The following is a 27655-nucleotide window of genomic DNA, read 5'->3' on the forward strand; positions in this document are numbered from 1 at the left end:
ACCTCCTTTGACCGACTCACAACTGCAGAATATTATTATAATTAAAAGGTGCGTTTTCAGCAAGGACTTGAATTGGTCGAGAGAATGAATATTATGGAAGTGCGCTGGTAATTTGTTCCAAAGGATAGGGCATTTACTGAGAAAGCTCGGTCGCCATATTTTGTAGCGGTACGAGGTCCGAGGGTTAACTGCAAGGTTGATGATGATCGAAGAGGTCTTAAAGAACTAGAAGAACGTAAGGAAATCAAATCTGAAAGATATTTAGGGGCTTGGCCATGGAGAATTTTGTATGTAAGAAGAAGAACTTTGAATGTGATACGATGGTGTATGGGAAGCTAATGAAGAGAACGCAATATTGGGGTTATGTGCTCAAACTTTCTCGAGAGAGTAACAAGCCTTGCAGCAGTATTCTGAATTCTTTGAAGTGGAAGTAGGGACGAATGCGAAAGACCAGAAAAAATTGAATTACAATAATCAAGGTGGGAGAATACAAATGCATGGGTTAATTTTGCAGTTGTGGGCCGGTCAAGTAGTTTCCTAATTTTCCCAATTTTGAAGATTCCAAAAGATGCCGATTTACATACGTTTTTAATGTGCTGTTGAAAAGTAAGATTTTTGTCGATTAAAACACCCAGGTCTCGAACGTATTCACTACCCTTCAGTGAGCCATCTCTGGTAACCAAGTCGGGGAAGGAATCAGTGTTTCTGAATTTGGAAGTAATGTGGATCATTTCAGATTTTCGTTCATTAAGGCAAAGTCTATTGTTAGAAGACCAGAACCTAATGTCTTCAAGGCAACTGCTGAGTTTCCGAGTCGCATCATCCTTCCCGTTAGGCTTAACAGTTAAATAAATATGGTAGATAGATAGATGGATAGATAGATAGATAGATAGATAGATAGACAGATAGTTATAGACAGATATATATATATATATATATATATATATATAGATAGATAGATAGATAGGTAGATAGATTGATAGATACATGTAGGTAGATAGATTGATTGATATATAGAAAGAAATATGAACAGACAGATAGATAGACAGATAGAAAGAAAGATGAATGGATAGATAGATAGATTATATATATACATATATATATATATATATATATATATATATATGTATATATATATATATATATATATATATATATATATATAGATAGATAGGTTACAGCTAGATAAAGCCCTAGGGTCAAACATTTACAACTTTGAAGGAGAAAAACCCTGCTAATTCACATTTCTCGCAACTTTCGACACACAGGGGGCACCAAATGATTGTTCCACATGGATTATACAGAAATATCCAAACTTGCATTGTATTATATTCATAGGAACCAAGTTATTATCAGATTATCGTTTCCTGTGAAACAATGGACATTCTGTAGCCCCTGGATAGCTGTTTGATACGGGGATCAACGATCTGGAAATCAGCCAGGATATGGGGAAAGCTTCTCCCCAGGGAACAAATCACATTAGAATATACATTACTATGAATGCTATGATGTTGAAACAGGAAATTAATTGATTATTGTTTTAAGTGATATTTAAGTGATATAAGTAGATACTATAACATTTGAATTTAATTGTTATGAATGCTATGATTATGACCCAGGAAAGACATTGTTTTATTTAAAGTGATGTATAGGTTATAGGCCTATAGTTATTTTTATTTTTATGGGGGGGGGGGGGCCTTGTGAACAAACAACTTTAAATTTCTATGAATACTGTGAAATTGAAACAGGAAGTACATGTACATTGATTAGTGTTGTAAGTGATGTACATTCTGGTATTATGAGTTAATGCCCTCAGGCTTCAAACAGACAAGCTGGTAATATTAGTACTACATGTTTTCGCAACGCAGTAATTTGTAAAAAAATTAGATAGTACATCAATGCAAAACACCACCTCAGACAAGAAAAGATATTACTTTTGGACTTTTCATGAAAAGTTTTGTAAGAGCTCGGTCCATCGAGCTTACTGTGTGTCTGATTCTAATCAACCCCCTGACACGATGCCAACTTCCATTCATATTTCATGCCTCCATCCTAAAGCAAAATGTGATGAAGGTTAAAGGCAGCATAGTTGATGGCTACATTTTGTTATTGCCTCTGATGGAACCTTAAAGATGAAGTTGAGTTCTGGTCATGCGATGAAAGAAACTGTGTGGAATCGACCAGAAAAGGTTGATCATCTAGCATATAAGAATTTGTGTGTATTGCAAGGTTCTGAAATCATCAAAATGATAAGAAATTTGGCCCAGTCTTGGTAAAGTTACAAACACTGTACACAGAAAGATGTATATGGGACTACACAAACACGTGGCGTAAAAATCCTACCCCCCCCCCCCCCGAGTTTTACGATGTTACATGACATATTTAGAATATGAAGGCATTTGAAGAGCCATGCTTGTCAGGGAACATGTCTTATCTGATGTTCTTCCACACTTGCATAATAAGAATGATAACGCTCACAAATTGTTTTTCACCTCTTCCCAGAACTCGACCTTCTCTTTAATATCAAAGTGCATATCTATCAGTATTCCGAACACGAAATTTCAGCATTATATTAAAGTTATCAACTTTTATTGATATGATTAATGCACTTGTTTCTTCAAGTTTCTGAGATGTCCTATCATTTTGAGTATTTTGTAAGAAGCACTTGGACAAATTAAGATAATGAATTGTTTTCATACATGTACATTCCAATCATCAGGGCCCGTTGCATAAAACTTACCATAGATGGTAACTTTGCCATCAATGGCAACTACCATGGTAACAGGGCTCAACAGCCAATCAAAATCAAGGTTTCCATGGTAGTTACCATTGATGGCAAAGTTACCATCAATGGTAAGTTGTGTGCAACGGGGCCCTGGTCTATAAATTTCATGACTCTTATTAGACTAAAAAGTGTACAATTTTCTAATTGATAATAAAGTAAAAGAGCAAGGCTCATATTCAAGCTAAAAATCCCAGAGTCAAAAGTAAAGGCCAAGAAGAGTTGGTAATCATTAAAAAACATTTACCGGTACTATAAAGAAATTTTGAAGAACAAAATCTCCTGAGCTACTTTTATATGAGGTTATATGATGGTCCGTTAGGCTACGAGGCGAGATATTTCACCTTTTTTTTTCTTCTCACGTTGATTTATTTGGATTTTCAAATCAATGACACACTCTCTTTAACGAGCAACCTGTGCGAAAAAAAACAATGGACATCACTCTAATGAGAGCTGTCAGGGGTGAAAGGGACTGGAAACATAGGGAGAAAACAATGGGAAATTAGCGTAAATGGAAAACAGAGATGAGCGAAGCAGCTGAAAGGAAGTTGGTTGATTGCTTCGAGGGGGTGAGATGAGGGGGCGAGATGAGGGGGGGGGGGGGGGGGGGATGGGGTCACTATCTCTTTCCATGTTGTTGTTCTTCTATCTTTCTCCATTTACTTGTTGATTTGATGACAGAATGAGACAGTTGTTATCATCTTATGAAACGTTTTCTTTTTATTTCTATTTCTATGAAGATTTATGTAAAATTTGTACATATACATCAGCAAATTTTGTCATGGTGCTTTCAATATGAACTAGGCCACTTCTATACCTGTATGGTCATTGAAGTTGTCTCAAAAGATGACACTTGAGACACATGAAGATACTGAAATGTCTTTGAAGACGTGTATCTGTGGAGATATTTAATTAGACCACTGATAGAGTTTGCAAGTTGTTTCAAAGCATTGTGTACTTTTCTGAAAACACTGACCAAAGCTGCTAAAGTCAATTATCCATGTATGATATATATATATATGCTCACTAATGAAAACTTGTCTCCCTACCAAGCAACCAATAACTCAGAGCTGCCAACCTTGTGCGACCAAAAAAGGAATCATGATGGCAAAAAAAAAGGAATTTCAAGCCAAAAAAGGAATTCATAAAAACGAAACTTACAACCTCGCGCGACACACTTCCAATGCAGAAATGTCCATTCATCATGCTGTTTTTTCCATACAAGCAGGTAATTTTTTTGGTGGTTATTTTGGTATTATCGGCATTTCATTTTTTTTTGAGAATATTTTTCTCTTCAAGTACATTTTAAAATTAGTTTTCTATTGAATTTGTGATCAAATCACTATGTTAGGGCAGTTGTTTGACGTGTGGTATGTAAAAAAAAAAATAATGAAATAAAAAAAATAAATGAAAAATAAAAAACGTATTTTATGAAGCAAAAACGTAATACCGTAATTTGGAGGAAAAAATGGAGTAATTCTGGCAAAAACGGAATGGTTGGCAGCTCTGATAACTGCACCTGGATTAAAAGAGCCAATTATAGATGAAATGCCTCATCTCAGGTCACAGTTATAGAAACCCCTTTTCACAATCCTGTACAGCATAAACTACTTATTTTGGTTTAAAGTAGTCTTTTCCCCCTGACTTTGTAGTAAACATGAGATTTCCTTGAGCTAATTTGAATATATTTGGAGAGGTTTCCCCATCTTGATTTTTCATATAATTGTTTGTGATGTCTTTTTGTGTTTTGTTGCCAATAACTCATTTAGAGCTTCAGAGTTATTTAATAGCCTTCTTAGATATGCACTGCTCTCCTCCTGCTGTGGCTACCCCCCCCCCCCACACACACACACACACACACACACACATATCAGTATACATTTAAAATATCATTTAAAGCGTAACATTCTTATAATGAAGAGATTAGTTACGACAGCACATCATATCAATGGTTGCCACAGTAGACTAATGAGTCACTTCAATCTAAATAAAGCAAATGGTATAGTAGCTGTTCTGTGCACTCTCTCTTCAATCTCCAGATCCTGGTATGACTAAGAAACCGAGAAATCCCTTGAAACCATTCTTAAATTCCTGGCTTTCTTCTCATTAATCTGTTCTTAATCTACCAAAATTGAGTCACATATCTCTGGCAAAATCTTAGAACTTGCAGAGTGTAATTGTTCCTATCACTTCCTAATTGAAGGAAGAAGTGATAGCTTAGAAAGGCTTGCGTGATGAAAGACTAGATTCCATATTAAGATGATGGATTGAAGGAGGAGTAGATTGTACTTACTATATTTAAAGCATCATCATTCACAAACCATATTCTTATAATTTCACTGATTCATGGAATGCACTTACAGAAACTTCAAACGAGTAGCAGCAATAGTACCTGAATGTTCCTCCATGTAAAGATAAAAGAAATTCTCTTCACCAGAGAAGTTCTTCACCTCGGTAGGTGGAAAAGTTCCTTGATGAAATTCTCCGGGCTTCCCCAGGAATTTTTCCCAGCCACCTTTCAGGTGAGGTTCCCCAAGAAAGCTGTGCTTTGTTTGAAAGGGGTATTAACAAAAACTTACACTACACCTCACATGAATCTTATCTAAATTTCTCTCCTCCCCCCCCCCCCCCATCTCTTCTTTTCCTTTCTTTCTCTTTCTCTATCTATATCTCTTCTCTCTCTGATATTTCTCAACTGTTTGTCCACCTTTTCTTCATTGCTATTTAACCTTCTCTTTTCTCTCCATCACCTTTCTTCTTTTACTGTTTCTCTCTTCTCTTCTTTAATGTAAGTGCACCTTGTAAATATACCACAAAGTATAAACATTCTCCAAGTTTCTATGAAAGTTATTAACCAGGTGAACTTGAGTGAACTTTACCCAGACATAGTTATTACTTAGCAAAAATCAATACCTCACCCTCCAAAGCACTATGAAATCATCGGAGACACGATTCCAACCCTTTTTCTTCCTTCTTTTCCTCTAGCAATTCCTTCATATTGATTTGAAAATGCAATCAGGAGTGAAACTAGAGTGAGAAGTTTGTACGGATATTAGAGAGGACAGAAGAGAGACATGGATGTGGATTGTATAAGGTGTTTTGACATTGATGAGGCTTACTGGATAAACACGACCTTACCCATGAGACCTTGCGCCTTCCTCTGCGCAAAGGAGAACCATTCGTGGCTTGTTACAGGCCTCTGGTTTCTCCCAGAAGATAGCAAGAAAAGGAATGGGTTGCACTGGAGCGTGGCTTGACGAAGAGAGGCGTTAATTAAACGTCTTGGATGACTTGGATGATAGAAACTTGATGAATGTGATAGCAGATGAGGATCAAAACCTGGAAAGTCCATGAACTTTTCATCATTAGTTTTATAATTATATTTGCATGGCTCAAATATTCTCAAAAGGAAAATGGAATTTTAAAAGACCTTAATCTCATATGATATGAGAAAAATATCTTAGATTTTGTAATTTCAAGCTCAGCCAAATTTGAAATAACCTTGACATCTGATGTTTATCAAAATTAACTTATGCAAGAAATAATTTCCCTTTTATATTTTACCAGATGCCATCATTCAATTCAGAGCAGAACAATATGAAAGAATTTAACAACAGGTGAAGGGGGTGGGTGGTCGGGTGAACGTCTAGATCTTGCCAAACAATTCAGCTGTTTCCTAACAATTATCAATCTAGATCCACTGTCTCCAGTCAGTTGCAGTACTGCAAGACTTGGTGCAACTTTGGACAAGGAACACAAGTCCTTTCGGCACTATTACATGGATCTGTTATTTAAAGTATTGCAATGGAAATGGGAAACGGAAGAAGAAGGAAGAAGGGGATTTGATTAAATTACAAATGGAATATTGGTCAGTTTGAAATATAATAAGTCTATGCAACTTTGGGCAGGGGACATAGGTCCTTTTGACACTAATACATGGATCCTTTATTCACAGTATTGCAATGGAAATGAAAAATGAACAGAGAAGAAGGAGTGGTTTTGATTGAATTACAAATGGCAAATTAGTCAGTTTGAAGTATTGAAAGACTAACCAACTTTGGGCAAGGGACATAGGTTCTTATGAAACTCTTTCATAACTCCTTTATTCTAAGTATTGCAACGTAGATGGGAAACCGAAGGAAAAGGAAGGAGTGGTTTTCATTAATTACAAATAGCGAATCAGTCAGTTTAAAATATTACAAAACTTTGTGCTACTTGGGGGAAGGGACATAGGTCCTTTTGAAATTCTTTCATAACTCCTTTATTCTAAGTATTGCAATGTAAAAATGGGAAACTGAAGGAAAAGGAAGGAGTGGTTTTCAGTAGAGTACAAATAGCGAATCAGCCAGTTTGAAATATTACAAAAGTTTGTGCTACTTGGTACAAGGGACAAAACTCTTTTGGCACCAATACATGGATCCTTTATTCAAAGTATTGCAATAAAAACAGGAAACAGAAGGAGAATGTAGGCATGGATTTGATTAATTCGAAATTGCAAATTGGTTAGTTTGAAATATTGCAAGACTATGCAACTTTAGGCAAGGGACATCTTAAGTCCTTTTGAAACTTGTTCGTAATGCAATGGAAAAGGGAAAGGAGGGAAGGCGTTTTGACTGAATTGCACAGTGGGATGAAGTAGCAACTGGGTTATTTTCTGGAAAAGGATGGACTCAAAGATGTCCTGGTGACCAGTTGGTGGTGTGGTTACTCTGCAATGAGGAAATCTAATGATCAGAATTATTTATGGTATGTGAAGATGTACCTATGCTTGTTTGACATATATCCTCTACTAAACCTGACATTTAGGAAGATTATAAACCAGTAGAAAATGTAATCAAATCACGAAAGGAAGCAAGTTGGCTCAGTCGGTAAAGTGTCTGCCTGATCATGGGTTCGAATCCAACTCAGGCGGATGACTGAAGCCTGCGTTGTGTGTTAACGTGCCCCTCCTCTGTTTCATAGACACAGGCTATGTTAAGTGAAAAACACTCCGTCCCTCGGATAGGACGTTAAATGGAGGCCCCATGTAGAGGAGAGTCACCACCTCTGCACGTTAAGAACCCATTGTACTATTCGTATAAGAGTAGGGGGAAACCCCAGTGAAGTGTAGTATACCTGCACACCTCCAATCAGTTATACCAGGAGGCTCCCAGGCACAGGTGACGCCAATATTTAATAATACAATAAAAAATTATAAGGAGAAAATATGTCATAGAAGCACAAGGACAACCATTTATTACCAGAACATGATATGAAGAAAAACTTACAAAGAAAAAAAATATTCATTAATCAATTCATTCACTATCTGTGGGACTCTTTAACCAAGGATACATGTATACACCTTGGTCACCCAGTCTGATGGACCATCGCTCTTTCCACGGAGCCATTTGCCTCTTTCAGATGTTGGACGGAAATCCCCTTTAGATAGCAATAGTTGCACAGTGTACCTCTCCAGTTTGGCACTAGTTACATCTAACCTAGTTTGTTTTCATGTGAACTATCAAAACGATCATTTCCCCATGGAGATAACAGAGGTCGCATTAATTCCAGGTAGATTTGGCAACTTCCTTTGCTCCAAAGATAGCAGTACAGAAAAACAGGAAAGGAAAATAGATCAAGTTATATTGCATTGCACACCTACACTCCATCCTGGGGGGTGTTTCACAAAGATCCTAAGTAGAACGTAACTCTTAAGTTGGACTTAAAAATTATGGAAAGCCGTTAGCATCTTTGAAAATATTTTGTAACAGTTATTTTGAAAGGCATAAAATGTTGATTCAAATCATTCATATTTTCTATCATCAAGGAGATTTCATGTTCTGGATTTGGAATTTATAAAAAAAGTCTAAAATACTTGAATTTCTGCTTTTGAATATATTTCATTTTAAGACTCCAATGGCTGTCCATAATTTGTAAGTCCAACTTATAGAGTTAAGTTCTACTTAGGATCTTTGTGAAACACCCCCCTGGAGTAGTTTAGAGCAATTTCTTGAAAGAGTATTAGTATTCTTATGTGAGGTAATCCAACACATTTATTGGGATTTCCTTGTCATACAAAAAAAATCAAGGGTTCGGGTTAAGGTTTCGATCGGGGGTTTATTAGGTATGATGTGAGGTTAAGGGTTAAAGCCAGGCCCTGTTGCATAAAACTTATCATTGATGGTAACTTTGCCAACAATGGCAACTACCATGGAAACAGGGCTCAACAGCCAATCAAAATCAAGGTTTCCATGGTAGTTACCATTGATGGCAAAGTTACCATCAATGGTAAGTTTTGTGCAACGGGCCCAGGAGTTTGATTAATATTAGGAAGCATGTGTCGTACTACACTGTATCACCATTTGAGAGAGTTTGTCCTGTGTTCCTAAAAAAAAAAAGAAGAACAAGGTAAACCCTTACTCAAATTGTACAAATGCAGGCTTGGATAATCATTTGTTTTCCACTTCTGCCAGTCAGAGGGGCACACAAACAAAAGAACTTGATAGGGGCATCGCTCAAGTGACCTCAAGCTTATCATTTTGAAAGGGTCATTGCTACCTGTCAAGGCATAACAGCTCTAATGGCCAATGGTGAGGCCTGGATATATGCATATATATTCAGTGCAGTTGTCAGGTAGAGAGCCGTTACATGAAAACTGGCAATGAAAACTGGCAATTATCATGGTGTATTATTAATTCTCCAAAAATATTCTCTTGACGATTCAATATGTCAGGGCCCCATTGCACTAAACTTACCATTGATGGTAACTTTGCCATCAATGGTAACTACCATGGAAACCTTGATTTTGATTGGCTGTTGAGCCCTGTTACCATGGTAGTTGCCATTGATGGCAAATTTACCATCAATGGTAAGTTTTATGCAACGGGTCCAGATATCAGTCTAACCTACGTGTAGGAATAACCAATGCCTGCAAAATATCTGTTGACAGAAGAAATTCAAGGATTTGATACTGATCGTAATGACTATATGACAATATCAAGGATAATAAGGAATGCTGTAACAGAGAAGAGAAGAGAATATTACAGAATCCTTGGTTGACCTACACACAGAGTGGTGAACAATATGACATTTAGAAACTAACTTTGTGATAAAGCGATCATGGGAGTAAATCAAAACTAGTCTACATCATACCATTCTCATTAATCCCGTACAGACACATGACTAAAAGTAACGGAATCTGCGTCACTCCTACTCTGGTCAATATTCTTACGGACACTCCGAGTTCACTGATTGACCAAAGCGGGTATATTCTAGAGAAGCGAGGCAGTCTCACTTGCAAACTTGTAAAGGGTTACATATTAACTATAGTCAGCAGCTGGGACCAGATTCCAGAGAGCCTACCCAACGACAGGGAGGGGGGATGGCGATAATTGGTGAGCATTGTTTTAGGAGAGGACCCAGTTTGTGGTTTAATGGACGGGATGTGAGTCAGCCTGACGTGGCTTGGCAAATTACGGGGAAGGGGAAGGACTTAATACGCCTCATTCTTGTCTCCTTTACCCCTCTCTCTCCCCCTCTCTCCTTCTCTCGTGCCTTCTCTCCCTCTCTCTATGGCTCTCCTCTCAGGGAGCGCTGCAGATGAAAAGACGGAGGGGTACCTCTGTTACCTCAATGGCCACAGAGGAAATTGGATCTGATGAGGCTACCCCTGGACCGAGCCGAGGAACAACACGCGCAGGAGAATCTGTACTCCGTCAGCGGGGACTTGCGAGTTAGGTCAGCTGGCGCTAAGTGACAACACATGGCTTCCGGGCAGTGATTGTTGCGGCTTCACTCTGCGAAAGAAATTGACAAAGGTCTTGTTTCTGTCGCAAGGTGTCCTTCAGAAAGATGTCGACCTGTTGAGAGAATTTCTTTTGATGGGCTCTGTACCAAAAGTCCCTACGGAAATTCTGCACTTTTTCAGAGATCACCGTTGAAAATTGTCCTATCATCATTTACCCTAAATATTCAAAAGTAGAAAAATATAACACAGAAAATTCAGAATCGTCACTATTTTATTATCAACATCAATTTCTTTACCAAATGGCATTTCTGTTTAAAAACAATTGTACTCTGTTACACCAATAGTTCAAAATCTGTCAATGCAAATTTAAACACGTATTTCTGGTTATTACAAATCTTATCTTGCTGAAGGCCTGATTCCAAGATATTTTGTCTGACTTGCTTACCAATAACATTTTTATTAATTATGCACCCCGATGATTATATTTTAATTGTAATCTAACTGCCGAACTTCAGCTAGGATAAAACTAACTCTCAAGGGAAATAATAATTTGGCTGTTAATTGTATTCCTAATGTAATCCCATGAAACTCTGAAACAGATTGGACACAAAATTACCAAACATGGACTTGCCTAAACTCTACAATACCTTCCATTTCTATATCAAACCAGGTGATGTAAATGGGTACCTGGCAGGAATTAATTCTTTGAAATGCTAGAGCGCCGCAATGGCAGCACAGCTAAAGCCGGGGTAATAATCTCCAAGTTCGGAAGCGCTTACACTCTTTTCACACTGGTTTTGCTTAATCCCGTACTTTGCTTAGCCCTGTACTATCCTTAACCCCGGACTATTTTTTTGGCTTTCACACACGCTGTTTTTAGTTCCGTACTAGCGCCGATTCCAGAATAATAAAATTCCTGCTGTTCTCACTGCATTTCGTTAACCCTGGATATCGTGTGTGTTATGATTGGACATACTTCGCATCTGGCCAGCTGCGATACGCTCCATTGCGTAGCACCGGACTATTTTTCGTTTCTGTTCTCATTCATTTGCTTAGCACCGCAATTGCGGGGTTAGCAGGAGTTAGCACCACAATTGCGGAGTTAGCCCTGCTATTTTGCAGGGTTAGTTAACCCCGTACTATAGGTGGGGTTAGCCAACTTTAGCCCACTTTGGTAAAAACCAGTCTGAACAGAAAGTGGAATAGGCTTATCCCCATACTATAGGTGGGGCTAAGACCCCCCCTTAACCCCACCTATAGTACGGGGTTAAGCAAAATATTGCCAGTGTGAAAACAGTATTAGTGATTCTAATAAGCGCTATATAAAAACTGAGTATTATTATTATTATGAAGCCAAGGTCCGATCTGTACCAGAAAGTCATCATAATAAAAGAAAGTATCATAATACTTTTCAAGACTTCAGAAAGATGTTACCAGTGGATTGACCAGAAATGGAAAGCGGGTCATGCAAATTGCTTTTGAAAACAAATGCACTGCCTATATTCCCATTCATAAAATTTGATCCAGATTCTATGTATCCTGTTAGTCATCTTTTAATCTCTCGCCATCTCCAGACAACGAAGTATCACAAAACTTCACTGCATTTCCCCCAGCCTGATGTTACCTGTTCACCTCAAAATGGAGGAAAGATGACTGTACAAGTTTCTGTAGGACTTTCCTAGTTCCAAAATTCTCTCCCCCCCCCCCTCCCCCTCTTTCTTGCTCTCTCTCTCTCTCTCTCTCTCTCTCTCTCTCTCTCAATTATTCTCTGTCTCTTCTTCTCTCTCTTTCTCATTCTCTCAATCTTTCTCTTTATTCTGTGCCTTTTCTCTATCTCTCTTTGTCTCTCCATTTCTGTGTTTCACTCAATGTCTGCCTCTCCTCAAAGCTCTGTCTTTATCTTTCTCTCCCCGTAAAAATTGTTTGCTCGTATCAGATCAGATACTGGCTGTATATCACTCTCTGTTGCTCTCTTTAACTCTAACTTCCTTCGTGTATATTTTTCTTTGTCTTTCATTTAATTCCCCTCTCTCTCTCTCCCTTGCCCTCCCTTCACACCTCCTCTCGTCCCCCAACGCCAAAGTTAGGCAGGGCCACCCTGGAAGGGGGAATTAATTGGAAGCAATATAGAAAGTGAGAGAGGAAACAATAGCCCTACCCCAAAATCCTTCTGTTTCTGCTTTTCAAGTCCTTACAAACAGTAGCTTTGACAGTTCATTCCTCAATCAGAGAATGATCATTCTGATCGTACGAGCGATAAGACACTCTAAGTGACAGAGAGAGAAGTAAGATAAAGAGATTTGAAGTCTAGATGGCTATCAGTTATTCAGGTAGACATTTAATCTAATGCATTTGATTTAGAATTCAAAATGGCAATCACCACACATAACCTTTAATTTTCCTCTCTTTTCATATCATTGGGGATGGGAGCTAGTTATGATGGTTGTTTCAGTAAGACCTTTCTTATATTTCTATAATTCAAAAGGGCAATTACCATGCGTAAGTCTCTCTCTCATTCTTCCCTTTACTTTTACTGGTTACAGAATTCACCCTATCAAGACTTCGTTCTTGTTTTTGAGAACCTGTCACTATTAATTATATCTCAACTTTAATTGTAATTTTCCCCCTGATCTCTAGGGGCCAAGGTTTCCCAACTCTTCTTTAATCTCTGGCCTTCTCTGACCCTCTGCCACTCTGCCAACCACTTTCACCACTGTCCAGCTCTGATTCCTGAGACTCAGACTAACAGTGGATTATCCAGATTAGATGTGGACGTAGCGCGAAAGGTCAATGTGGAGCTGTTCTGAAGGTCAAGCCCTAACCATGGAGTAACACTTTACTTCCATATTGAAAGACCGTGCAGAATAGAAGCCAAAGACAAATACAAAATGTGTCTATTTACCATTTAAATTTATGACTGTGAGAATCTCCATTCACATTTCTTGAGAGTCCTTCCTGCTATTACACATAACTACCTCAAAAACAACGGAAGTGAGGTTTTCATAATCACATTCAATGAAAAAAATGTTGATCCTCTAAACAGTAAGTAAAGATTAAATTTTGAGGAACACATGCAAGGATGGTCAAAGGATGGCCATAAATGGGGCATCAATTTTATGCCTGTTTTCCATTTGTTTTCTCTCATTCGTAACATTTGCTAATAGCCAAAATGGCATTTACACCATTTCATATGTACACGTCTATTACTTAAAGGGATCAGGTAACTTTGTTTCAGATTCTGAAACAAAATCCTGGATTTAGCTCATGCTGCAATGATAATTATATACCTTTACATGTAGGTCGATCAGGAACTCCACGACTTTTACAAGCCGATCGCCTGTCTCATTATCAAGATATTTATGATTGGAAATAAAAAATCAAATTGTGCGTTTGCCAAACAGTTTTTATAACACAACAGTCTATTGGGGAAAACGAGTATGGTAACACCGGTCACTCAAAAATGTTTACTTTTTTTGAGGCACTTCTTGATAATTTTAAAGCACAATTTTTTAGGGCTTCAATATTACACCATATCACAGACACTGGTAGCACGTAGGGCCATGCATCTCAGATTGAACATTGTTAAACAATGCCTTTAATGCCCTTTTCGGCCCTCAACAGATGGTAAATTCACATTTTAAAGATGAATTTCTTTTTACCTGTGACTCAGCATCACCATCTAACTCCAGCCTTCTCCCTGCATCCCCTCCTCCTGCCTGGCTTCCGCGGACACGCTTGATGCTGTCCTCCGTCATCTCCGAGGTGTCATCCAGGTTAGATGTGGACGTGGTCATCGTCATGGGAGTCGAGGTCAATGACCTCCTTATCATGCTGGACCCCGTCGTCCCTCCTGTGTTGGACGTGAACAGCATCTGGTCGGAGCTGGCCATGACTGTGTTGATCGTTACCTTGCTTGCGTTTTTTGTTGAGTCCGGTTTGGGGTAACCTGATAGATGGAAATTCAAAAACGAGTAAAATTATGAGTTGACTCAACATACTGGTATATTTTTCTGTTTGAATTTACTGGAATATGTAAGTGACCTTCCATTTAACTATGGAATTAATTTTGTAACAAGGATGCTATAAATGTTTTAACCCCCCCCCCCCCCTCTCTCTCTCTCTCTCTCTCCCTACCTCCCTCTTTGTCTTTTATCATCATGATATACTATTTATTTTCAAACATGTATTGTTAAGCTCCTTTATACTGGAAGACCTTTCACACCTAACAAAAATTAAACATAAACATATATGTATATGATGCGACTTTTGAAAGTTTATTGATTGAAATATGTTGGCATTTTGGTGGCATGGAAAGTTTTAACATGCATGGGGTTTGAACCTGCTGCCTTTCAATAAAGTCAGCTGCTCTTTCTAACCAAACCATAGTGCCTTGTCTGAAGAATCAGAGTCCCGATGAGTCAGCAGCTAATAAACCAGGATAATGATTTGAATCTCCTGCTGGGCCGGTCTGGGCTGTTTTCCCCAGGTATACCCTACAGTGCGACAGGTGGGAGATCCAGGGAGATTTGTTAGAAGATTAGCCAGGGTAGTTACGTAAAACAGATGTAAAACACACGAGGATCAGAGCGTGGATTGCTAGACTTGCAGGAGCCAAGCTGCTGCAAGCTGGGGCATCAAGTTGCGCTGCGAGTTTGCAGAATAAAGCTTGGTTCAACTAGCTTTACGAGACGTGAAAGAGTATCAAGCTTTTATTTATTGTGGTTTTAGAACAGAGTTGTGGTTGAAGGATTTGGTACAGTTGCTTGATATCTTGCGTATGGTGTAGCATAATTCTGTTACTCTCTATCTCTTTGTTTTTTATACCTTTGATATTTTTATATTTAACTGCTCACTTTCTCTCTCGCTCTCCCTCTCTCCCTCTCTTTTTCTCTTTCCTCCTCTCTTTTTCTCTCTCAAAGCACTTATAAATGACTATCATACCAACAACTCTAATAACAATATACTGACCATCACTTAACCAAAAAATAAAAGGAAATCTGGCATAGTTACTGCATGTCATGACGAAACTGCATGAATGGAGATACAAAATGCACCTTTTTATACAAGTTTTGTGGGCTGGTGCATTGCTTCCTGCAAAAGTGAAAAGGATAATGCAACCAGCACCGGCCAGGTCCTCAAACTCTTAATTTTGCCGTTTTTAAATCTAAACTGACAACATCCCAGGCGACCGGAGAAGCCTAAAAGTAGAGGAACTCTGTTGAATTTGTTAAAGATGATCAGCCAAAGCTGGTTGTGATTTTGCCTTCCCCTTCCTGCGTTTCCCTATTCTGTACCGAGTGACGAAAAAGACAAAAGAGACGAAGGGGGCTAATTGTCTCTCTCTGGTCGGGGCTTGATGCGATTTCCTGCTAATCCTCGTGGCGATGCCAGACAAACGCGAGCAAGGGTTGCGTGTCAGCCTTAACAATGAGATGCCAGGTCCAATGACGGGGGCATCGGGGTGACGTCTACGCACCCCTTAATCAGCGCTCCCTGGATGCCAGCCCGCTTGTTAGCAACATCACGCTAATCTCTGTCAGGAAGGAGCAGAGTGGATGCAACCAGGACAGAGAGCAAACAACATTTAGCTCGTACTAAAAGAGAATAAAAGCAGAGTATCCATAGGATGTATCCTAATCAAGTTCAGGTGAAATTTTTCAGTCAAAGTTTCCTCATCAACAATGATAGAAATAAACTCCTAGCAAGAAAAAAAAAGAGTTCCAAGTTTGAAGACAATATTACAAAGATTCTGTGTGTTTGATGAAAGGTACAGACAAAATGTGTCTGACATACTGGTAGCCAACACAGCCATAGGTTCCAAACTTCATTTCCTATATTTTCTCTTATAATGCAACACGCAAAAGTTGGAGTTCATCTAGGTCATGATAGGAGCAATATCACCCTTCCACCCCCCCCCTACATCCCCTCCCCTACTCATCCCCTCCCCCTCCCATCCCCTCCTCCCTCCTATCCCCCCCCCCCCTCCAATCCCCTTTAAATACATTACAAAGGAAGAAAGTGTATAATAACGTTTATGACAAACTTTTAAAAATGCCATAAAAAGGGGCAAAACTGTACTATACAATTTATCATAATAAAAAACACTACACATGTTCCATTTATATGAAATAAGATAATTTTCACAACCTGCAATGGAGGACATTTATACAGCATCTAACTGAAACAAATATCATAACAAATTATGAAAAATGGAATGATCACACCATCTTTCGAGAGCCAGGAGAGTGTTCTCTCTTTTAAAAAAGCATTAAAAAATTGTATGTAACAAAAATGACATACCGGTTCATGCAAATACATGTATATGTTTGCGATGGATCATTTTCTTTATTAACTGTTGCTAGGTAGGACAAACAATATGGCGTGTCGAACCTAACAACTCGTAATGTATGTAATTCACATTCTGACTATTGAAATACAATTATTTGTAACAGGTGAATGAAATAATTTGTAACGTGGCACTTAACAAAGATTTGTGTATTAAATTTGATTACATTATGAGAATGACCTATAGACCCGTTTAGTAAAGCTATGGTCACATCTCAGAGCGTAGCCTGCTCGGTCGCAGCTGGAATTTAGGCATCGCCTAACAATTTTTGGAGATGTCAAGCAGGTTGTAGAGCAACAGCGATGCCTGGGCGGTGCCCTGTCGATTTCCCGTCGGCCGTTGGTCGATTTCCCGACAGTCGCCGGTCAATTTGAGGTAAAAACTGGGCGAAATCGGGGAGCTTCTCAGGGCGTCGTCCCGGCAGTGACCTACCGATGACCCATCGATTCCTCGAGCGGTCACCCACCGACCACTGGCTGATTTTAAAGAAATTGCCAGGCGGCCGGCCGGTGATCGGCGGGGCTCCAAAATACGCTCGGTGCCAGGCAACGACCTAATCAAGCATTTGCCGTCGAGCGATTTAGGTCAAAAAAGCCGCTAGATCAAAGGCTGCCGGCCGATTTTGGACTCGCCGCACAGTGACCGACTGATCTCCCAGCGGCGACCGGGCGGTGACTGCTTGGCAGCCTTTGACCAAGCGGCTTCGATTTTTTACCTAAATTGCTCGACGACGAACGCTCGATTAGGTCGGTGCCCGGGTGTAATTGGTTAAAAACTCGCGGCCCGGGTGTAATTGGTTCAAAACTCGCCGCCCGGCCGCCGAGCTGGCTACTTTTGGGTGTTGTAAACATAGCTTTATATGTATTCCAGTTTATGCATGTTTTTCTACTGAATCCTTACTACCAATCGTTTTATTCACCTGCTCTGCATAATGGCATTTCTATTGACTGTTGCTTTGTATGGCAATCAGCTGGCAAGCTTTTTAGTTGACAAGAGACCCTCTTCTTTAAAAAAATGCGTGAGATTAGTACACAGGTCCTTTTGAATGATAAATCATAAGGACTTTAAAAATCATACAAAAGCATTTAAACGATTAGCTGCAGTAAATTAGAGATTTCCTCGCCTCTTTTTTTTTCTAGAGTTCTTTTGAGCTTGCCAGAGCAATTTCCACAGGTAAAGTTGATCCATCCCATTTAAATCTACATCAAGTTCATTAACTCACTCCAATCCTCCATACACATTGTAGAAGGCAACACAATTTTTTTTCTATATTTCTGTTTGATTAAGGTGCATGCTCCTAATCTTTTTGTGATATCCATCACTAAATTATCAGATTTCAAAGCCAACATTCACCTACATGTAACTCTAATTATATCAAGAGAAGGCACTTCTTTCCTGAAGAACATATTCTCTAAGGTTGAAATTTCATAGAATATGGTTCAATGGAATACAATTAGGGTCTTGCGCTGATGGATTGTTTCTCTCCTTGCTCGTATGAACAGGATGTGTTGATTTCCTGCAGAACTCCTGCATGAATCAGCCTCTTCCAAGCACCCTACATGGACACAGATCAACAGGGTTTCACACTACGTTTTGTTGGCTAGCTAAGCTCAGGTACGCCACATTCACTAGTTAGACACTGCTAGGAGAGATTCACCATCATTTTGATTTAAAGCCCATCTGTACTAGTGTACACGAGGGATCAGACCACCCTGCAAGGTCACATGACAGGTGGTTATCTCATCAAATCAGCTCTCAATGAACATAAGAAAAAGAGGATCATGGGGGACCAATTATGGTCACTGATTAGGCATTGTTTGATATATAGAGGGCGCAATTAGTAGCTACAAGTAGTGCAGTCCTGCTTTAAGGGATCATTCAAATTATCTTATAAAAATCACAAGGGCCTCCCAGGCTCCTACTGTATTCTTAATAGAGCAGCAAAATATAAAATCAATAATAATGTGAACTTTGGCACACATAATTTGAATTGTTTGACATCTGCAACTGCAACAATTGTCCCATGGTAAATTTCCTACACTAACAGAATCTGAATTTCAACCTTGAAGTTCGTCCTAACCATCAAAAGAAATAAGCCCAAAGCAAATGTCAGGTCAACAAAATTTGGAAGAAGAAGGAGCACAATTGCAAGGTCTAGACAACTGGGATAAAAAAAAAAATGTGAGAATATAAGATCAGCGCCAGCTTCTCAGAATCAAAGCTTGTTTTTACATTAATGAGAAACCTTAGCAACACATGAATTTGTTAGAATTGATACATGCTAAAGTCTGTATACTATTCTTCGAAGGTCAATATCTGTCTTGCTACTTCAGTGCAAGATATGTATGCAACATTTAGCATTGTTTTCTAATATTTTGTTTTTCCTTCTTCCGCCTTTGTTGTTGTTGCTTGTTTTGGGACAAGGCTAGGGGCTTTAGAGGTTGGTGCACCTATTAAAATGAACAATGCTTGCCAAGTCATGAAAGCTAGATTAGTGAATTCAATCAAAATTGTTATCTTTCACTGGCAAGGGTGAATATGTATACATGCCAATTTAGGAGAACAGATTGGTTCTTTATATATTCCTCTGGCACTACAGCTAAGTGCTAAAACATGGTTTCCTGGGGACAATTTTAAAATCCATATTCTATCAAAAGCACTGAAGTGCAAACATTAAGATATACCGGTAAGCTCATTCACATAATTTGGAACAAAGGTTTCGAGTCACAATACCGGTAGCTAGTTGTGAGTTAGTCTTCCAATGGTGAAAGTTTATAGAGATAATAAAATGGACTAATGCGTTCAAAATGTTAAGACTCCTCAAAATTAACCACAAGCTTGCGAGAGACTTTTCTGACATTTAAAATTACTTAAAGCTAGCCTAAGAGAACCCATTTCGAATGGCGCTATAGAGAAGATATCATGAAGAGTAAATAATTCATTGCTACAGCTTCTGAAGAGAAACATTGGTTTAAAAAATGTTCAATTAAAGGTAACATGTCCCACTTGCAGGCCAAACAAATGAAAAGGTTAAATTCCAACAGCATTTGAAAGATAATACTAATTTAGAACTTCCCTAAAAAAAGGGGGGCTTGAAAATGTCTTTAAGTGGGAAAATAACGACTGTTAGTTGTCAAATCGACTTAAGTACTACCAAGTCAGTAAGTAATTTTCTGATTTTCAGACCATTGTACCGAATGGTTGTACGTTTTGTGCTGCACAAAGATTCAATCAGTTTGATTTTGGCCATTACAAAGGGTTTCCTTGCATAATTTGAATATTAGGACACTGCTAACGCTTAAATTTCACAGATAGACATACAGTACATCACATATAATTCCTGCAAAGAATTCGATGTTGGCTGCAAAAGGGACATAGTACCGTATCTTTAAACAAAGATTCATAAAAGTCAATTGCAGTGTATGAGAATATAATAACCTGTTCACACAAATCTAGATAAATTGGCAAAGCACATTCACACGTACAGCATGGAGTACTGAACAAGGTGAGCGCCGGAGTGGTGACTGGGTTCTCCCTCCCAGGGTAGCCTCTTAGAGCTGAGTCATGTTTGTATGATGCTTCCCTCAATCCACGAGGACTCATCGATCACTCATTCTTCGTCTCACCTTCCATGCGGTGTACACATGGAAAGGAAGAGGTGTAAGAACAGCATGTTCAACAGGTAGTAGGAGTAGTAGGGGCTGGTAAATCATGTAAGCTAGATGTATAAGAACACAGCTGACCTGTGATTCTGTGAGAAGTTCAAATTAACCATGATTTGAGATGCTCTTTGATCGATATGAGCTTGAGAGGGAATGTGCCTAGCTTACCAAGAGTGCATATGTTTAATGCACTGTGTGGCATAGTCTAGCTTCAAGGCAAACAATCTAGTTTTTCTTTATATGCTCCCGTTCAGCACATTCAATGCCTCCTCTCCGATAGCCTTCCGTCAAAGACTGACAGAAGGCCAGAGTTAAACCGGACAAGACCTTTTACATGCACCTTATATATAGTACACAGTATGCACGCTGCACCTGTACTCAGCGACCCACACACACTGAGTCACTAATCTGCAAGAATCTAAAAACCTGAAGAGGGCAGATGTAACCCAAAGAAGATGAAGAAGAAGAAGAAAAATAACGATGATTAGTTTTTCTCTATCAAAATCAACAAAAATCTTGCATTCACTTAACTCTGTTAATCAGTGAAATCTTTGATCTACAGATGAATATTTGGCCCTTTCTTACATATCTTTGAAATTTGTCCTGTATTACACTTTTGATTTTAAAAAAAAAGAATCGTTGTAGAACTGTATAATAACAATATTTTCTCCAGCTGTGAGAGTGTTCTTCTTTCTCATCATCAAATTCTGGACATCAATCATCCAAAAAAGATACAAAAGTATTTACTATAATTGCCTTAATATATCAGGGTCTAGAAGAGGAGGCTAGCACCCAGGTTGCCTTTCAAGTAAGCAGCGATGTCGATCACTACCTGAAAGACTTCATCTGGTGGATCTACAGAAATTCATGTCATCAATGTGGAGCTCCATAATCACCAGAGATAACAAAATTTATTGTATTCTAGGATTTACTTTTTGTTTTAAATACTAGAAGAAAAGAAATAATTCAGCTCCACAGATTAGTAGGGGCATAGCTTACCCTTGATTCCTCCTCCATCCCTCCAAACCCAACTCCAAGAATGACTGCCCGTTCCCTCTTGTTTGAGATGACATTTATATTTTCTTCTTCTTTTTTTCTTTGCAGAGAATTATGTAGTAAAAAAAAAGTAATTAAGGAGACACAAGTTTTATTGTCAGTTGTTTTTCTTCAGAATCCCTGTTTCCATTGTCTACACCATCATTCTTATTGGACAATACTTGTTTTTGTCTTTGTGCTGGGGAAGATTTTTATTTTTAAACCACTTACTGACTCATCCATTTTTATCTTGCAAATCTACTTCAATCAAAACAATTAGTACTCAAAACCCCCTTCTTCCAAGAAACAACAAACAACTTATGATGAAATTACAACCCAAAATAGCACTGAATCGACAAACCCTCCATCCCCTATTGTCAATATGTATACTGCTTGTCATACATGCAACAAACAGAGTAAAAGAACAGATCTATAAGTCTAACCACAATTGAATAAATAGGTTCCTAAGCAGACAGGAGTTTGCAGCAAACAACTTTCTTTTTCAAAGTGTTTAAGAAAAAACAAAAAGAGTAAAAGAACAGATCTATAAGTCTGACCACGATTAAATAAATAGGGTTCTAAGCAGACAGGAGTTTGCAGCAAACAACTTTCTTTTTCAAAGAGTTTAAGAAAAACCGGATGAAAATCATGTCAGACAAGTGTAAACAGGGATGAGCAACTGCTAAAGAACAATATAGTCTTAACCTTTTGGAAAACGGAGCAAAGAGATGGGATGCCCATCTGACAAGGAAGTAAGCACAGGTGTTATTTGGATTTACTTCAGACCAAAATAGCATTACAATTGTTTAGTGTATAGATCTGCTTGCCGCATACCATTAAAGTGACATCTTCCCCAGCGCTAAACTGACAAAGAATAAAGAGATACTTAAGTTGCCACTATGCGAAGTCAGTAACCTGCTTAAAATGCCAGGATATCACAGCATTTAGTTTCTTACCAGGGTTATTTCCAAAGTATTTTGAATGGTGGTCGTTGGACCAAATTTACAGAAGATTTTTCACAACCAAAAATAAAACAATACAAAACAGAAAAGTCCTCAATATTTTTTATTTGCACATAGATTGTCAAAAAATTGAGATTCGGTGACAGAAGTCATTTTTAACCTTTTGAAAGGGGTGCTATCTAGCATTGTAAATCCCTGTCAATTTTTTAATAATTAAATTTTCATTAAGCAGCAACTTTCTGCAAAAGCAGAATAGGCCTAGATCTAGACCCTATCTGTAAGATTGGACATTTCGATCCAAGAAAAGTCAACAATTAATTTCAATTTCATTTTTCTGTGTAAAGACTGCCCATGACCAGTTCAAAATTTATAACAAAAACTAATCAAAAGTCTAAAGATATTTAACTTTATTAGGTCATTGATGGCTAAAATGTCTGCAGAAACTAGATATTGAAATGAAATTTTAAATTTTGAACCGTCATAAATTCTTCGCCGACAACCCAGTGTAAAAGTGTGCATTAAATTTAACACACATTTCAATGCGATGTCGGTGGACTTGTACGGTTAAGTGAAAGGAAGGCTAGCCCGAGCTTACCGGGGTTTTTTATTAGACCCTAGAGAGATCTAGACTATAGGCCTAGATCTATATTTTGTTTAAATTAATTTAACATTTCTTTCTTTTATTGCTTGTCTTTTCATTTCTTTTTCTATGCCTTGGTCTTGAGGGAGTTGTTTGACATTTGTTTTTCCTTGGAGTGGTTATCTTGCTGTCTAAAAATTAACTTGCTATTTATTTTTCATCTCGGACCTATAAAGTTAGACTAGACCTAATAAATAAGTCTAGATTTTTATAGCCAGGTCCAACTCCAAGTTTAGTCTTTGACCCAGTCTCAATGAGTCTTACTTCTGCCTGGTACCATTGGCTTTTCTTTGCTTTCCAAAGACTTTGGTGGATCTTGATTTTCTCATGTGGTAGGGGATACTAATGAATACTAGTATATCAATTGTTTAACTGTTTTTATAGGATTTCCATGACTGAAAATAAACCTGATCGACACAAGACCATTTTATCGCTCGCTCCACAACGTAGACCTATGCCGAACTGCATAATGTACATGTGACACTTAGTGTCCCGACCCGAGTAATTCACACGTACGGTTTGGACTTGGGAGCTGACAACAGCCTCGGTTAACGTACGGTTCATGTTTATCATCTAACGAGGGAATATGAAACACACAGACACTAGCAACCACACAGTAAACATTCCCTCTTGACATTATAACTTGATTTTATCATAATAAACTTGCTCAAAAGTCTCACCTTTACCACCTGATTGATCTCGTTCACTTCCACAACAATACCATATAAGGCAAGGAGGTTTGTGACGTAGCGAAATCAAGGTTAATACGTTTTGTTATGGAAATTAAGAACCTCTTCCGGCGAGGTTGGTTCTGTTACCCGGAAAAAGATTGTGACGTGTAATTGGAAGCGTCCATATGACTTAGGTAGAAATTTAACAATGTTATTAAACAGTGATATACTTGGAGTATTATTTGCATTATATTAGGACAGATGTATACCTTTTATTTAATTTATAATTGTAAATTAGTAATTATTAAGTTCCTAGAACTTTAAAGTCCATTTTAATTTGTTAAAGTCTGATACACTACCCCTATTACAAAAGTGGACTCGTCTCAGCAGGTTACCGTTTACTTCCAGAGCACTATATACATGTGCTTTGATTGACATTCTAGGTTGACCAATCAGATTGCAATATGACATTGCCAAACACACGTCTTACATCATCGCCGACCAATCGTTATTCGAGAAACTGATGTCACTGCTCTTGCGTCTATTTTGGGAATCCTTAGTCAGTGTATATATAGTGAGTCAGCGTTGGTATCGGAAATTCATACTACGATCATTTCAGTCTGCGAAGAGACGGAGAATTCTCCCAAACCATTACTTAGCCAACTACAGGAACCCCCACTTTGCCATATCACATCGAGAGCTGTGACTCAGACTTGTAGCTCATAGCAAAGAGAAACCTCATAACTGTTTGTATGTCAGTCGAAAACGGTCGCAAAAAGATGGAGACTCAGTTCTACGAAGATTCACACAACCCGTGGCTGAGCAAGAAGAAATGCATGACTCTGGATCTGGACGTCGGAATGGGCAAGCGCAAACTTACGGCTGCTCTGCTGTCGACCCCAGACGTTCAGATGCTCAAACTCGCCTCTCCTGAACTCGAAAAGATGATTATTTCTCAGCAAGGCAATATCTGTACTACACCAACGCCTGGTCAGTTTATCTCCCCGAAAAACGTTACCGAAGAGCAGGCTGCCTTCGCCCAGGGTTTCGTCGAGGCACTGCAGAGTCTTCATCAACGGAATGATTCTGGCGACTCGGATTCCGTGGTGAGCGACGATGAATCGTCGCTTGACCAGCTGGACCTTGGCCCAACAACGACCTACCAGCAGCAGATCCTCAACACTCAAACTACGATGTCAAGTATGACCACGCCTGCGACGTCAATGTACAACCCTGCAATGCCTACAACAACTACGCTGCCTGGATCAACCGTTGGTCTATCATCTCGCAATTCTATGCCCATTGACTCTATGGCAATCACACGTGGATGGGCCAATTCTGACCATATCAAGCAGGAACCCTCGTGCGAAGAGCCCCAGACTGTTCCAGTGTACCACGCTTCAATTACCGCACCCATGTCCCCCATCGACATGGAAAACCAGGAGCGCATCAAGGCTGAGAGGAAAAGGCTCAGGAATCGAATCGCCGCCAGCAAGTGCCGCAAGCGCAAGCTTGAGCGTATTGCCAGGTTAGAGGATAAAGTGAATGACCTGAAAACACAAAACTCTGACTTGTCAACGACGGCCACCAAGCTTCGAGAGCAAGTTTGTGCACTGAAACAGAGTGTGATGGAACATGTGAAGAGCGGATGTCAAGTTATGCTGGCACAACAACTGGCATTTTAAACTGGAATAACTGCACATTTGACTTTTTGAACATTGACATTTATTGCTGAAAAAACGGTCACTTCGGACTATTGACTTGAGTCGTGTGTAACAAAGGCCCGTAACACACACATTATTGTTGACTCCGTAGACGCATTCATATGTTCTGTTTTGTTTTAATTTAAACATGGCCCAGAAAATGTATATACTGTGCTGGTTTGCAGTTCCCAATATTCTAGCGCTGATACAAAATTACAATTCGATCATGATAAGATTGTATGCATGTTTGACAGAAATTTGGGGCAGGATCCCCAGTAGTATTCCTATTTCTGATTTCCAATATCTCATTTAGTCCATGATGTACAGGCAATGTTTGGCATTGATATAAATCTGCATTTTTCAATCTGTATGTAGTTATAATGCAGAAGAAATTGAGAATTGTAAAATTGTTTATTCCGCCCAATAAGACTACCGATAAAAAGCCCATCAAAATAAAATGACGATTTGTCTACTAACTTGCCCAGTAATTTTGAGTCAGTACTTCGGTATTAATATTTAGTGTATAAACTTTTAATGCCCAAATTATAATTGTTTTCGTCCATGCTTAGTCCATTGAAGTCCAGTTTATAAGATGGTCATGCTATTCAGATGAAAGGGTGAAAAGAGAATGCATTGTGAAATAGAAAATGTTTGAAGGAAAGTTCAAGGAATTTATAAATTTGTAAATGAAAATGAAAATGGTTTACGATGTGAATATTATTATGACAAATGTCTTTCAATGAAGCATACTGGTTTTGAGAATCTTTTCTAAACAAAGGTATGGTCTTATGTTACAAAATTCTTGTTTTTTCAAATTTTATTTTATGCTACATGTGCATTGTGTATGTCATGTTTGACGAAAAGCATTGTGTGCAAGGAAAAAAGCCTTTTCTTTTTTTTAGTTTGACTTATGAATCATAACCACTGACCATCAGAAGCAGCTGCAAATTTACAGCTCATCTGTGCTATGAATTACAGTGTATTTTGCAACCATTTATTTTTTTTACAGCTCTACTCTGTAGGAAAGCTAGCACATTTCTGCACCCAGTGTTAAACTCAAAGAGTAAAAGTTTGCGATCACACCAACTGTGATTGGTGTTTGCTCTTTTTAAAATTTGTTTTATATTGTGTACAAATGCCCATTCTTGCAATACAACTTCAGACGGAACAATTTTGCCTGACGAGTCTGTGACATAGGCATGCAGAAAGATTGTAATTCATTTAATTATAAGCAATCCGTGTATGAAGGCGAAATAACAAACGCTGCACTGAAGTTTATTATCAACTTGTACATGCATTTCTTTTAACCAATATTCACATGCTAGTGTTTTTCAATTCTGAAACATTTTCTAAATGTCATGGTTGTCATTTTTCTCCAATTATTGTACAGAATTTACCATAAAAAACAACAGGTTATTTCTATAACATTGAAACCGGTAAATGAACCAATAAGATATACTTGCAATAATATATTTTATGTGAATATTGGGTTAATTTGAAAGCTGGATATTGTCTTTGGAATTCTTCATTTGTATGAAACCTTCATCACTGAAGTAGATCTTTTCTTCCAATCATTTTATATGTTTTTATAAAGATGCATCAAGTAATACATGTACACTAGTGCATACTTTACCTATTTGCCATTTGTCATTTCTTTTTCATGAAGTTTGTCATGCCATGTATTGTAAAAAACAAATTATTGAAGAAAAAAAAAAACTACAGCTCAATTTGCTGGATAATAAAAACAATGAAAATTACAACGTTCTTCTTCCAATGTGATTTGTTGTCCTGAATGCGAGGTTTGTGTGCCTGAGTGATGGTTTTGAATATATTTTCAGTTGAGAGCTTGAGGAGCATAAAATCATAACTACAACAATAACACATATCCTACTGATAGACAATAGATGACATGCAATGTGTGTGACTGTGAGGACAGAATACATGTATGTAATTAAGATGAAGGGTGAGACATGATTTTTTTTTTCCCTGTATCATGACATACTTTGCGAATATGTTGCAAGCTGCTGATTGATGCGAATACAGATTTTGCATGTAGGAGCTTCAAACATATAGCAAAACTTTAATGATGATGATGATTATGATGAACCCCCAATTTCTATGGGCTTAC

At 38.4% G+C, this 27655-nt stretch overlaps 1 protein-coding gene across 1 annotated transcript; it reads left to right on the forward strand.

Moving 5' to 3' along the window:
• Positions 1-24351: 24351 nt before the first annotated feature.
• LOC115918562 (transcription factor AP-1-like) lies at positions 24352-27282 on the forward strand. Its single transcript, XM_030983116.1, has one exon. The coding sequence runs from the start codon at positions 24577-24579 to the stop codon at positions 25507-25509; it is 933 nt and encodes a 310-aa protein (XP_030838976.1). The 5' UTR covers positions 24352-24576; the 3' UTR covers positions 25510-27282.
• Positions 27283-27655: the final 373 nt, after the last annotated feature.

The sequence above is a fragment of the Strongylocentrotus purpuratus genome, unplaced genomic scaffold, assembly GCF_000002235.5.
Source record: "Strongylocentrotus purpuratus isolate Spur 01 unplaced genomic scaffold, Spur_5.0 spur5_contig_828, whole genome shotgun sequence".
Lineage (NCBI taxonomy): Eukaryota > Metazoa > Echinodermata > Echinoidea > Camarodonta > Strongylocentrotidae > Strongylocentrotus > Strongylocentrotus purpuratus.

What these genes read in the sequence shown, in the direction of transcription:
- LOC115918562 (XM_030983116.1), top strand. Translation starts at nt 24,577, where the DNA reads ATGTCAGTCGAAAACGGTCGCAAAAAGATGGAGACTCAGTTCTACGAA.